Genomic DNA, 12,647 nt, shown 5'->3' with positions numbered 1-12,647 from the left:
TCCTTAGTTCCTCCCCAGCAGAATCTGGAATTCTGAGAACCCACAATAATAGCTAAGAAGAGCCACAAGGCTTGAATTCAAACCAAGGAAAGCATTGGTTACCCCCAAACTAGGGTAAATGCTCAAGGAATGCAGATTGGGGGTCGGGCTTCCACAGGGAAACACTGGGGAGGGTGCAGCCTTCATCTCTCCGCCTCCTTCTTTCTCTCCCTTTCGCCCATCTCTTTTTGGGACAGGATCTCACATAGTGATACAGCCGGGCCTGTAACCTGACATCCTCCGGCTTCAGAGCTGGGATTACCGGAACACACATAACCTCCGTTTTAATCACGTTTCTTTCCTTTTTAGGTAGGGTCTCATTTAGCACAGGCTGGCCTTAAATTCCCTATGCAGATAGGTTTACCTTATACTCTGCAACCTCCTGCATCCACCTTTTGAATGGTGGGATAGGCATGGGCCAACGTGCCTGTGCCTATCTTAATAATTTATTCCGTTACTGATAAGCATAACAGTTTCTTTTCTTTGAAAAATTTAGATTAACATTTTAAGTAATAAGTTCCATTAATTAATTTTCATGACATTACTTCCCTTTTCATATTATATCTGCTAAATAAATATCAAAATACATTTTAGATTTAAAGAAAAATTAATTTTCTAAAGCCAGTGTAAGTTTTTATCTGATGATTTTATTTTCTTAAAACTTAAAGTCACTAAAGATGAATGAAATTCCAGAAATGTTAATAAGTCTAAAATAAAATGCCAATTAGCTTATAAAGAATGTATAAGGCTATGCAAATTTGGGAGAGATACTTAATTTCCTCGAACTCAGTTTTCTTAATTATATGGTATTTATGCATTTTCATTACTGGCCTGAATTCGGACACTGAGGAGATGATTGACACATGGAGAAAGAACATTATCCAAGCCCAAAGACTATGCTTGACTAACTGCAGCAATTACAGTTAATATACATGCCGCCCATTGATTTCACCCAACTAAGATTGATTAAAACATGATTTTAAAATAAGACAATAAAAATAGGAGCAGAATGAATAAACAGAAAAAGTTGTCTCCAAGGCCAGTAAGCTCATGGATCATCCCTAGGCTGAGGACTGCACTGGCCTGACTGAATTAAGTACACCAGATTTCCCTTCTCATTTATGGAAGACCTAATACACTAAGAATAGCAACTCAGTTGTCCAAACGAACAAACGCACACGGTGAAGGGCCAGCTGCCGAACAAGCCTGACTGGGAAGCAGACTGCACTACTCAGATGGCAGCGAGGGGAGGGTTTGAGAGCTGAGGGGAGAAACGAGGGCTGCACAGACCAAGATGCCCTCGTTATAGCGGCTCACTAATTGTCTCTAAGAACATGTAAATAAGGAAGGCTACAAGGGACCCTTGACCAGAGAGAAAAGAAAAAAGAAAGACATGAAGTTTAACAAACTACATCCACAGTGTTTGAAATTCAAGAATCTAAAAAAAAAATGTATGGAGTTAATAAAAAGGACTGTGAATTAAACTCCTAGAACTTGAGCTTTCTTGTGGGAAACCTGCCTTGCTAAAGGCTGCCCCTCTTTCATTGTGGGGAAGTTAATTGTTTCGGTTCAGAGGTAACCTGCAGTAATAGTGATGCTTCCAGGAGGGTGTGGCAGTACTTTCTGTGAACCCAACACTTGGGAGGTGGAGGCAAGAGGACCAAGGGTTCAAGGTCATCCTCAGCCACACAGAGATTGAGCACAGCCTATACTACATAATACTCTGATCTCAAAATCCCACATGGGGCCGGGCGGTGGTGGGGCACGCCTTTAATCCCAGCACTCGGAAGGCAGAGGCAGGCGGATCTCTGTGAGTTCGAGACCAGCCTGGTCTAGAGAGCTAGTTCCAGGACAGGCTCCAAAACCACAGAAAAACCCTGTCTCGAAAAACCAAAAAAAAAAAAAAAAATCCCACATGGGATACAGCTCATTTAGTAGAATGCCTGCCAAGCACACACAAACTCTGGGTTTGACCCCAGCACACGTGAAACAGGCAAGGAAGCAATGGCCTGAAATCCCAGCAGTCAGGTGTTAAGTAGGAAGATGAGAAGTTCAAGGTCATCTTCTGCTACACTGAGTTGAGGCCAGCCTAGGTTCCAGGAAACCTTGTCTCAAAACAAGCAAGCAAACAAATGAGAAACAACCACAACCCAACAAAACAAAACAACAACCTCCCAAAAGCCACATAAAAAAAAATCAACCAATAAACAAGAGTGACACCTTCCTCTTCATACTCTCAGAATCAAACACACATATGTTCTTCATACATTTCAATCTGCATCTCCTATGGTTTACAGCACACTTGAACTAAAAGCACAGCGGAAGCCTCTCCCTACACTCACATAATAACAGTTGCCCCAGACCAGAACCGAGAATCCCAACAGCAGCCCACCTTAAACAGGCCATTCATTTCCCAGGTTTGAAAGCCAGAGGATGAGAGCCATCAGGACTGTCTCCCAGTGTGCACACCACCTCTGTTCTAACTGTGGAACCCTTTTCCCTATGGCAACTCCATCAAAACTGGGGGAAAGGTGGAAAAGACAATTCCCTTCCTGAACTAAAGTACATAAAAATGTTCATCACGCAGAGATCTTGACCACTCAGGATGTTATATATAATCATGTGTTTTTCATGTCATGAGCCATCCCAGGACACAGGAATAGCGCATTCTTAATGTGTCCAGGTGATATTAAAGCCAGCCTTTCCCTCACAGCTTCCATTCACTTTGCTCTCTGCTCTTAAAATGGAAAACACGCCTGTAAGGCCATGAAAATGACAGGGAAGAGCTTTAAAGAGGACTGGGGACAACTCTGTCACACCTTGATGACTGCTCCAAAAGCTCCTTTCCCTAGAAGCTGTAATTCTTCAAATTCAATGAAGTATCGGGAAAACTGTCTCTGGGTCTCACTGAAGAAAGCAGCGCTGGGCAGCTGGTTGCTGGGAATGACGGTCTCAATGTAATCTTGTCCTCCAGAATCTAAGATGAAACAAAAGCATTAGAAATATAGGAAGACTGGGCCAGAGAGATGGCTCTGTGGTTAAGGGTCTATACTGCTTTTACAGCAGACTGGAGTTTGGGTCCCAGCACCCATGTGGGCAGCTCACAACTGTCTGGAACTCCAGCTCCAGGGAATCTGATGCCCTCTTCTGGATTCTCTGGGCACTGCATCCACATGTGAATATATCATCCCCACCATCACACAATTAAAAATAAAATAAAAAAAAAATAAGGCAGTTCATAGAACCCAGCAACATAAGTATGAGAAGAAGGGGCCCCAATTAGTGGTCTGAAAATGCACTTCTTACATTTTGACATCTTTTTTCACCTTGTAATCTTTAAACGAGGCAAGGATATATAGTCAGCCCACTGTACAGGTGAGGGTAACAGGCACGGAGAGGAAGTGACTGAACTAGACAGACAGAACCTAAACTCAGATCTCCTGATCTATCCCAAGCTCTACTAAGGTTATGTGGCAACAGTAGTGACCTGGCAAGATGAGGATGTCCACTCCATCAGCAGACACTGGAGAGCCAGGCTTGTAAAGCAGTCCCGTGCATAGTAAGTGGATATGGGTAGGCTAGCATCGGCAAAGTAAATACTCCATGCAAATGTTCTCAGATTCAGGCTTTATGTTTTCATAATTTAAAAAGGATGGTAGTCAAGTATAGTAGGGCATACCTGTAGTCTTAGCTCTCAGGAGGCGGAGGCAGGAAGACCAAGAGGTCAAGTCTGAACTACATAGTGGAAGCCTATCCAAAAGAAAAGAAAAAAGAGAAAGAAAGGCAGGCAGGCAGAACTCACCTTCAGGACTCTGCTCCACTAAGGGCACTTTGGGCTGAGGGTTTATAAAGCTGTGCTTCAGCAGCTGCTGAGGGCTCCATCTTTCCTTGTCGTCCAGGCAAACACACCTCAGAGTGGGAGGGAGAATCTCAGCAGCGTATAATATAAATGCCTTCCTACTTCATCTACCCCATTCAACTACGCTTTCCTTTACAGTACACATTAGCACATTCATGTTACTGATGGAGCAAAATGTACTTAAAAGTGAATTTAGATGAGTAAGCACCATTTCAGGGTTTGCATGTCCCACAGCTGACTGGATGTAAGTAGAAAATGAAAAAAAGAAACGAAACAGGAAAAATGAATTGCATTGTTGACTACAGCAGCATGGAAGACCTGAACGCGCTCAGCCCACAGACACCAGCTTCGGACCTCCACTTCCATTAGCCTGGCCACCTGCCCTGCTGAACTAAGCCTGCTGGGGACCAGGCATAAGGTAAGTCTTCCTAAGAGAGCAACCAGACGCTGGTGACCCTGGAACACACGAGGAACACTGTTGAGAAGCCCACGCTTCACCACACACCTTCAGTAGTCATTCCTTGAGCCTCCTGACTTAGCACTTGATGGTCTAATGTTCTAACAAGTCATTTTTGCTTTGCTTTGGATGAATCAAAACAAGCCAGACCAAGAATTCTCAAAGTGGGGTCCCTGAACCACATTTGATTCTGTTTAAAGTGACATAGTTAAGATAATCAGCTGTCACTGTGAGTTAAGCTTTGGAACCTACATATACGAAGCAAGAGCAGCAGCCATCATAAAGGATAACTTAGGTTTTATGTCACAGCATGAAGACGTGAAACACTACTTTATACCTGGAAAGGGCAAGAGAATATCATTTGTATAAATTCCTGTGAATATTAAAAATATTATTCAAAAGTTATATAGTATTTTATTTTGTTTTGAGATAGGCTCTCACTATGTAACTCACCAAGACCTAGAACTCACTCTGTAGACCAGGCTGGCCTAGAACTCAGAGATCTGCCTGCCTCTGCCTCTGGAGCGCTGAGATTAAAGGTGCACACCACCATGCCTGGCCTGATTTTATTTTCATATTTATTTTTATTTTATGTTTATGTTTTTTTTCCTACATGTAAACATGTGCACCTTGTGAGAAGTTAAGAGGGTGCTGGATCCCCAGGAATTAGAGTATGGATAGTTGTGAGCCACCATGTGAGCCCTAGGGATCAAACTCAAGTCCTCTGTAAGAGCAACAAGTGCTCTTATCTGCTGAGCCATCTCTCTAGCCCCTTACTGCACAGCTGAGACCGGGTTACTCTATATTCCAGATTGGCCTTGAATTTGCAATCCTCCTTTCTCATTCTCCCAAGTAAGGTCGTAGGCATGTACCACCTACACCTGACAAACCAACCAAACCAAAAGCTAGTCTTGTAGGGCATGGTGGTACACACCTCTAATTCCAGCACTGGGAGGAAGAGCAGGAGGATCTCTGAGTTCAAGGCCAGAGATCTACAGAGCAAGTAATAGGCCAGCTAGAGCTATAAAGTGAGGCCCTGTCTCAAACAAACCCAAAAAACTAAAATCGAAACCAAAGTTCTTGCCTCTGATTTTTCCTTCCTCTTAATCTCCTAATGTGCATTGCTATAGAACCTTTCCCATCTATTTCTATATACAATGCACAACAACCCAGCCATGACGTTATAAAGAACACTGAGATTCTTAGACAACGTTATCTTGTACGTATCAGTTTTTAACTTGCCTTTTGCAAGTGGCCTTTTCAGCCACATGTCTTAAAATTTATGTTAGTAAAGAGCCTTTCAAACTCCAACGTCAGCTTGGACCTGCTGGAATGAATTTATATATTCTCCTAGTTCTGTGGGGTTATTTCCATTTACATGGTCACTGTACTTCTACACACACCGCGCTCAGTTCTAAAGTGCACTGTCTACTCCAAGTCTACCACGACATTAACGGGACTCACACAATAGATCAGAAAAGGCACAAAGCTTGCTGAGAGCGAACCACACTTTTCAGGGGCTCTTACTTGAAAAGATTACGCTCTTGGAATCGATCATTTTGGCAGTAGAGCAACCACGAGCAGGAGAGGCAATGCTAGCTCCAGCTTTGAGACTGGAAGGGGTGGCAGGCCTGGAGCCTTCCTCGGCTCGCACTGCTGAGGGTCCGACTCAGCAGGGGCCCGTGGCAGCATCTGACAGGTGCCAACTCCCTTAACCCAGAAACAGCCAGGGAACTACACACATTCGCCTACTGTTGGGATTGTCCCCAGTCACACACACACACACACCCCTCCCGTGCTGTGTTAGATTTCTGAAGAGCACAATCAAGTCTCAACTGTGACGTTAATGTGACTGATGTGACAACGGATATGGATCAGAACAAGTTTAAAGCCCATGAGAATGACTTGTAGTTTCAGATATGGAACTAGTTTCAGAACCAGGAACTTGCTGGTGGGACCCAGTCCACCATCTGACTCCAGGACCTGAGCTCTCATCCACCACCTCACACCGGACTTCCCAAGGTGTCAACTGAGTGTGGCAGGGACCACAGATGGGATTCACTGCGTTCTTGTGGATTATTTACTTCTCTTGCTAACTGGGGTGGAGAGCAAAGCTAATGACCCAACACCCCACTGTTATCCACCCCAAGCAAGGAGTCCACCAGAGCCTTCCCAGAGACAGGGGCACACACAGTAACCCAGGTGACGGTTATGGTAACAGAACAAATCTCAGATCTCCACATCTGAAGTGACGAAGGGGAGCTGATTCTGTAAGGGGTGACCAGAAGAGTTTCAATCCTCCCGCCCCACTGCTTGCTACGGAGGTGAAAACACCATCTGTGTAAACCCCGTGTCGTTTGTGAGTCCATTAGTGTCACCCTTGACTGAGACACTCCCGACTGGCAGACAGGAACAGAGGGCTCATGGGGACAGGGGAAAGATAGGAAGAAGACTCTCACTGGAACTCGTCACCCCTGTCATTGCAGCCACCCTCACTGTGGACTGCACTGAAATCAGTGTTTTAAAGTTCTACTTCATTTAAAAGAAATGAGATTGTTTTAAAAATCTAAAAAGTTTATACACTTTAAGGAGAGAATGTTACATACAGAATCAAAGTTGGCCCCTTTCCTCAAATGAATAATTTATTGTGGCTATTTTTGCAACACATCAACAGCCTTACTTAAATGCTACGTGTTGCTTAACAACAGGGCAGAGCTTGAGAACATGCCATCAGGTGCTGCATAAATGACTGCAGCTCCAGTGTCACATCCAGTCTGACGTGGCCGCCATTGATGTGGGAGTGTCATATATCAATCTGTTGATTTCATTGGTTAAGTAATAAACAAACTGCTTGGGCTCATAGCTTAGAACATAGGTGGGTGGAGAAAACAGAGCAGAATGCTGGGAGGAAGAGGAAGTGAGCTCAGTCTCGACAGCTCTGTGCTCTGGAGCAGAGACGCCATGCTCCCCTCTCCTGGACGGACGCGGAGATAGCTCTGCTCTCCGAGATGCATGCAATGAAGCTCCGACCCAGGATGGACGTAGGCTAGAATCTCCCTGGTAAGCCACCTTGTGGGCTACAGCAGATTATTAGAGATGGGCTAGTCCAGGTGCGAGAGTTAGTCTAAAAGAGGCTAGATAGAAATGGGCCAAGCAGTGATTAAAAGAATACAGTGTCCGTGTAATTATTTCAAGTAAAGCTAGCTGGGTGGCGGGACACAGCCCACCGCTCCTATTACAACACGCCATCACCTGTGCAGCTCCTCCACTGACAGACACTCTGACGTGTGATATAAGATGCTCAAAGTCAGGGGCAGTGAGCAGCGAGCTGGGGGGACAAGAGATCACTGTGGGTCAGGCCAGCTGGAGCTGGGCAGGGGGGAAGGAGAGGGCATGAGAAAAGAATGCAGAGATGAAGAGGACAGAAGTGAACGACTAGGAAACAAAGGCGAGAAGCCAGACAGTGTGAGGACGGGAGACGCAGCCGGACCGCTTCCACAGGAGGCTGGACCGGGGCACTGCAGAAGTCCAATTGAAGAGTAGATTTCCATTCATTAGAAACTGAGAAAGTAGCATTGGCTTAGACTGAGAATACTCAGGGCTAAGGTAGAAAACCCTGAGGGGAATGACCTGGACGAATCCTTTAGGTCAAGGAAAGCCTCTTTACTAAGGATTCTCTCCAGCTAGACAATCCTGGCTTTGGGCCAGGGAGATGGCAGTGGGAGGAAGTGCCTGGACCACAAGCCTGACGACTTGAGAGCCTGAATCTGATTCCCAGAGCCCACTGTGGAAGGGGAGAACAGACTCCAGAAAGTTGTTCCCTGACCTCAATACACATACTGTCAGTGGGTTCTTGCACTCATAGACACGACAAAAGAAGGACACACATACAGACATATGCACACTGATACACCCTACACAAACACACCCCGCACGTGCACGCGCACGCACACGCACACACACACACACACACACACACACACACATTTTTTTAGCTGGCTTTGCAATGATTATGTACCTGTGATGCACAAGTACGGAAAATCCTTTGCTGAAACAGGCGGTCATCTGATCCTCTGACCTGGCTGAGTGAGAGAGTCACTGGAGAGGAAGAGTCAGGAAGAAAGGGGCAGAACCACACTTCTCAGTGGTTTGGTCTCTTAGGATTGGGCAGCAAAGTGGATGAAGAAGTTCTAGCACATGGGACACCCAGGGCATTCTCTCACTACTGTGGGAGAGACAGGAATGGGGAAGAAAGTCTAGACTGTTCCAGGCAGTCTTCCGAAAGTAGTCTGTGAATCAATTACTGAACTCAAGTGGGTTTAGGAGAATGTGGGAGACCGTGATGAGGGAACAGAACACAAGAGCCTGGGAAAGACTTCACCCTGGCTCCCCTCCTCAGGTCTCAGCTTCCCCACTCCTTAAATGCACAACAACCAACAATACTCACTTCTTCAGGAAATCTTGGAAGTCAGCTGGTAAGTCACTGGGGATGGTCACGGGGTATTCCCCACACTCTTGTCCTTGGCTAAGAGATAGCAGCAGAAGGCCAAGCCGCCACACATCCCCTTTCTTTCCTGGTTTATAGGGCAGGGCATTGTCACTAAATCGAACTCGAGTTTGCTCAAATACGTCCTCCTTGCAAATGTCTGCCAGACGCTTAGAGATGCTGTAGTCCGTTATCTTTACAGTGCCCTCAGCATCTACCAAGACACTGGATGCACTCAGAACCTTGTGCACCACGGAGTTGCTGTGCAGGTAATCCAGGCCTGCCAGGAGCTGAGCTGTGTACTTGCGTAGCTGGTGCACAGGAATTGGGCCCGAGTGGCTCAGGTGTGCAGCAAGAGAGATCCCACTGATGTGCTCCGCCAAAATGTCTACCACGATGGAGTCCTCCTGCTCTCTGGAGTTCATTGCAAAGTAGCGAACGATATTTGGATGGCTCAGTTTCACCAGGGAGCTGAATTCTGTCTCTGCTCCTTGAATCTGAGAAGAGTATTAGGCAAAAGACATTAACCAGTGTTTCACTTCAAAAGTAAGGAGTGAGATAGAAAATATACTTTCAAAGACCACAGAAGAAAATGTCAAATGCCATGATCTGACTCTTCCCCTCAACTGGTGAGTCAACCTGACAGTAAATAAAAATGGAAGAAATTTTAGCTAGTTATTGCCTCAGTGTCAAAACTGAGTTTCCAAATCCATAAAAACTGGGTGACATGGCAGAAAAAAAAGAAAGAAAAGAAACATCTTTATATCTAAAATAGCATTTTCTGATTATACACTAAGGGTTATTGTAAAAAATTAAGAATCTGGGGGGTGGAGGTGTAGCTCAGTGGTAGAGCATCTATCCATCAGGCAGATGACATTAAATTTAATTTCTAGAACTGTAAAAAGGAAATTTAAATAAACATATATAAAACACTGTAGTGGTTTGAAAGAAAATGGCCCCCAAAGGGAACGGCACTTTTATGAGGTATGACTTTGCTGAAGGAAGTGTGTCACTGTGTGCCTGGTGGGGGCTTTGAGGTCTCTCTTCTCAAGCTTCACTCAGTGTGACAGTCAGTCGACTTCCTGTTGTTCATAAGTCAAGATGTAGGATTCTCGGCTATTTTTCCAGCACCGTGCCTGCCTCTATGTTACCATGTTCCTTGCCATGATGGGCGGAACCTCTGAACTGTAAGTGAGCCACTACAATTAAATGTTTCCTTTATAAGAGTTGCTGTGGTCATGGTGTTTCTTCACAGCAACAGTAACCCTAACTAAGACAGAAGTTGGTACCAGGACTTGGGTATTGCTGTGATAGGCCTGACCATATTTTTCCTTGGAGGAATTTGAACTTTGGTAGTTTAGGTTATGAAAGCACTGATTGCTTAATGGGCCATACTAGTAGGAGAATAGAAGACAGTGGTGCTAAGAGTTATTTGAACTGTCTGGAACTCACTCAAGAGATTTCAGAGGAAAATTTTAGTATGCTGTCTAGAGATTGTTCTTGTGATATTTTGGTGAAGGAGTGGCTGCATTTTGCCCTAGTCTGAAGAGTCTGTCTGAAGCTAAAGTAAAGAGTTTTAGATTAATTCTTTTTTTTTGGTTTTCGAGACAGGGTTTCTCTGTAGCTTTGGAGCCTGTCCTGGAACTAGCTCTTGTGGACCAGGCTGGCCTTGAACTCACAGAGATCCGCCTGCCTCTGCCTCCCAAGTGCTGGGATTAAAGGTGTGCACTACCACCACCAAGTTTTAGATTAATTCTGTTGGCAGAAGAAATCTCAAAACAGTCTAATATAGTCTCTGTCATGCGGATATTAGTGGTGACTTTAATGAAGATAAATAATGAAAGGAGCAAGCTGAGCAAGGAAAACTATTTGAGGAGAAAAGGAGCAACAGAAAGTGGAACGGACCTAAGTCTTTGTTCAAGGAGATAAATAGATTAAGAAATGGAATAAAGGGAGAGGAAAAAATACTCAAACTTATTTATATGCTCATCATCCAAAAATAACTACTGACTTTGGAGTACTTCAGAATTCTCTTGCTTTGGTTGTTTTCTAACCTCTTCATTAAGCAAAGACAACATACAATATTAAATGCTCCCCTGAGTTCATCATATATACTCGTGCAAAATTCTTTTCTCATTCCCTGTATTGCACAAAAACAAAAGGAAACCCTGGATCCTAGAAATTCAGTTTTAAAACAACATTTTAAAAGAGCAGAGAAAATATAAGTGATTGCAAATGGCACAGTCATGAAGCAGTAATTAACCCCAGCCAGACCAAAGTGACGGGGGCTGAGACAGGAGGATGCATGGCTGTGATAGGCTACAGAAGCCAGAGCAGGGCTGAGTTCTGGTGAAGATGTGGGTCTCCCATGGTCCTCACACTCTGTGGACCATCTGTGGGAGCCAATGGAACACAGGCGTTTTGCTTCATCATTCACAGTTTGGCCAGCCATCACGCGGGGTTACCTACTTGCTTTTTGCACTTCTCGACCTTCTCTCTTTCTTGACTGGTGAGGAATGGGCCCATCTTTTTCTGCCACTGAAGGACCCACTCGTACAACAAGACAAAGCTGCCTGTGGCTGTCTCCAAAGCGTTGTACACCACCTTCCCCAGTTGCTCATCGCTGCCTGCAGAAACACAGAAAAGGTCATCACATCCACTTCCATTTTCTGTAAATGTGTGTGTGCATATGCATGTATGTACGTGTAGTGTACTTTAACTCCAACAATGGGGGCTAGAGAGATGGCTCAGTGGTTAAGAGTGCTGGCTGCTCTTCCAGAGGTCCTGAGTTCAATTCCCAGCAACCACATGGTGGCTCACAACCATCTGTAATGAGATCTGTGGCCCTCTTCTGGCATGCAGGCATACATGGGGGCAGAATGTTGTATACATAATAAATAAATAAATCTTAAAAAATTCTATTAAAAACTCCAACAATGGGTACCACATGCTAGTTATTATTTATTACAATACATGTCTGTTTGTAACCAATTTTTAATAATTACCAATATAACCCAAGCCTTCAAATACTCATAGAAAGTTCGGAATCAATGATGGGCTCTTAGGATCGGGACAGATAAAGAGACTAGCGTCTTATTGGACCTACAGTCCTGTTTTCCTAAGCAGCTCCCCTTGCTGGCCATGCCTGCTCTCTCCTTCACACTTCAACTTCCTCAAGGTCACTCCACTAACAGATTAGTGTGCACAGTTGAAACAGCTTTAGTCTAATCTGGAATCATAATCAGTGGCACAAACCCCGATGATGCTCAGCAAAGCCAAACTGTCCAGTGCTCTGGAGGGTAAGAGCCAGAATGACAGCTGAGGCTAGGAAGTGGTGTGCTTAGTTAGCTACTGGCACACAGCTTCTCCTTGGGAACCGGAACTGCCGTAGCATCAAATACTGTTGCACAAAATCTCCGTTGTCCTTAAAGAGTATAACAGAAAGAAAAGAAAACATAATTTTTGTTTTACTCTTATTTTCCTTTCCTCAGTTCTTCTTTATTCTTTTTCTTCTGATGTTACCTCACAGCACAGCACATGTAGCACCCAGGCCAGACAGTCCTTGGTTGTAGGGGATACTTTGTGTCCACTTGTCAACAAATAAAGATGCCAGTAGCCTACTGCAGCATCAAAAATCAAACCGACTGGGGTAGCTCAGTGGTAGAGCATCTGCTGAGCATGTGCTAGGCGTGAGAGTCAATCCCCAGAATAGTCCTTTGAGCATCACAAAGTGACCCCAGGCTCCCAACTCCTCTAGCTGAGAACTGCCAATAACAGAGTGATCTATCCCTGTGTGTGCGTGTATA

General features: G+C 44.7%; 1 protein-coding gene across 9 annotated transcripts in view; it reads right to left on the bottom strand.

Moving 5' to 3' along the window:
• Positions 1 to 12,647, bottom strand: part of Eif2ak4 (eukaryotic translation initiation factor 2 alpha kinase 4) — a 91,671-nt gene that overhangs the window by 46,417 nt on the left and 32,607 nt on the right. For all 9 annotated transcript variants that reach the window (XR_003378446.1, XR_003378445.1, XR_003378444.1 and 6 more), the window contains 4 exons: positions 11,311 to 11,468; positions 8,803 to 9,338; positions 3,842 to 3,948; positions 2,859 to 3,016 (listed from right to left, as the gene is read on the bottom strand). Coding sequence is in view for 6 of the 9 variants with exons in the window: in XM_026787876.1 (XP_026643677.1) it covers positions 2,859 to 3,016; positions 3,842 to 3,948; positions 8,803 to 9,338; positions 11,311 to 11,468 (959 nt within the window). In the remaining 3 variants the exon portion in view is untranslated. The remainder of the gene's footprint in view (positions 1 to 2,858; positions 3,017 to 3,841; positions 3,949 to 8,802; positions 9,339 to 11,310; positions 11,469 to 12,647) is intronic.

The sequence above is a fragment of the Microtus ochrogaster genome (genome assembly GCF_000317375.1).
Source record: "Microtus ochrogaster isolate Prairie Vole_2 chromosome 14 unlocalized genomic scaffold, MicOch1.0 chr14_random_1, whole genome shotgun sequence".
Taxonomy (NCBI): Eukaryota; Metazoa; Chordata; class Mammalia; order Rodentia; family Cricetidae; genus Microtus; species Microtus ochrogaster.
The sequence above is the reverse complement of the archived record's forward strand: the minus strand, read 5'-3'. Positions and strand labels throughout refer to the sequence as shown.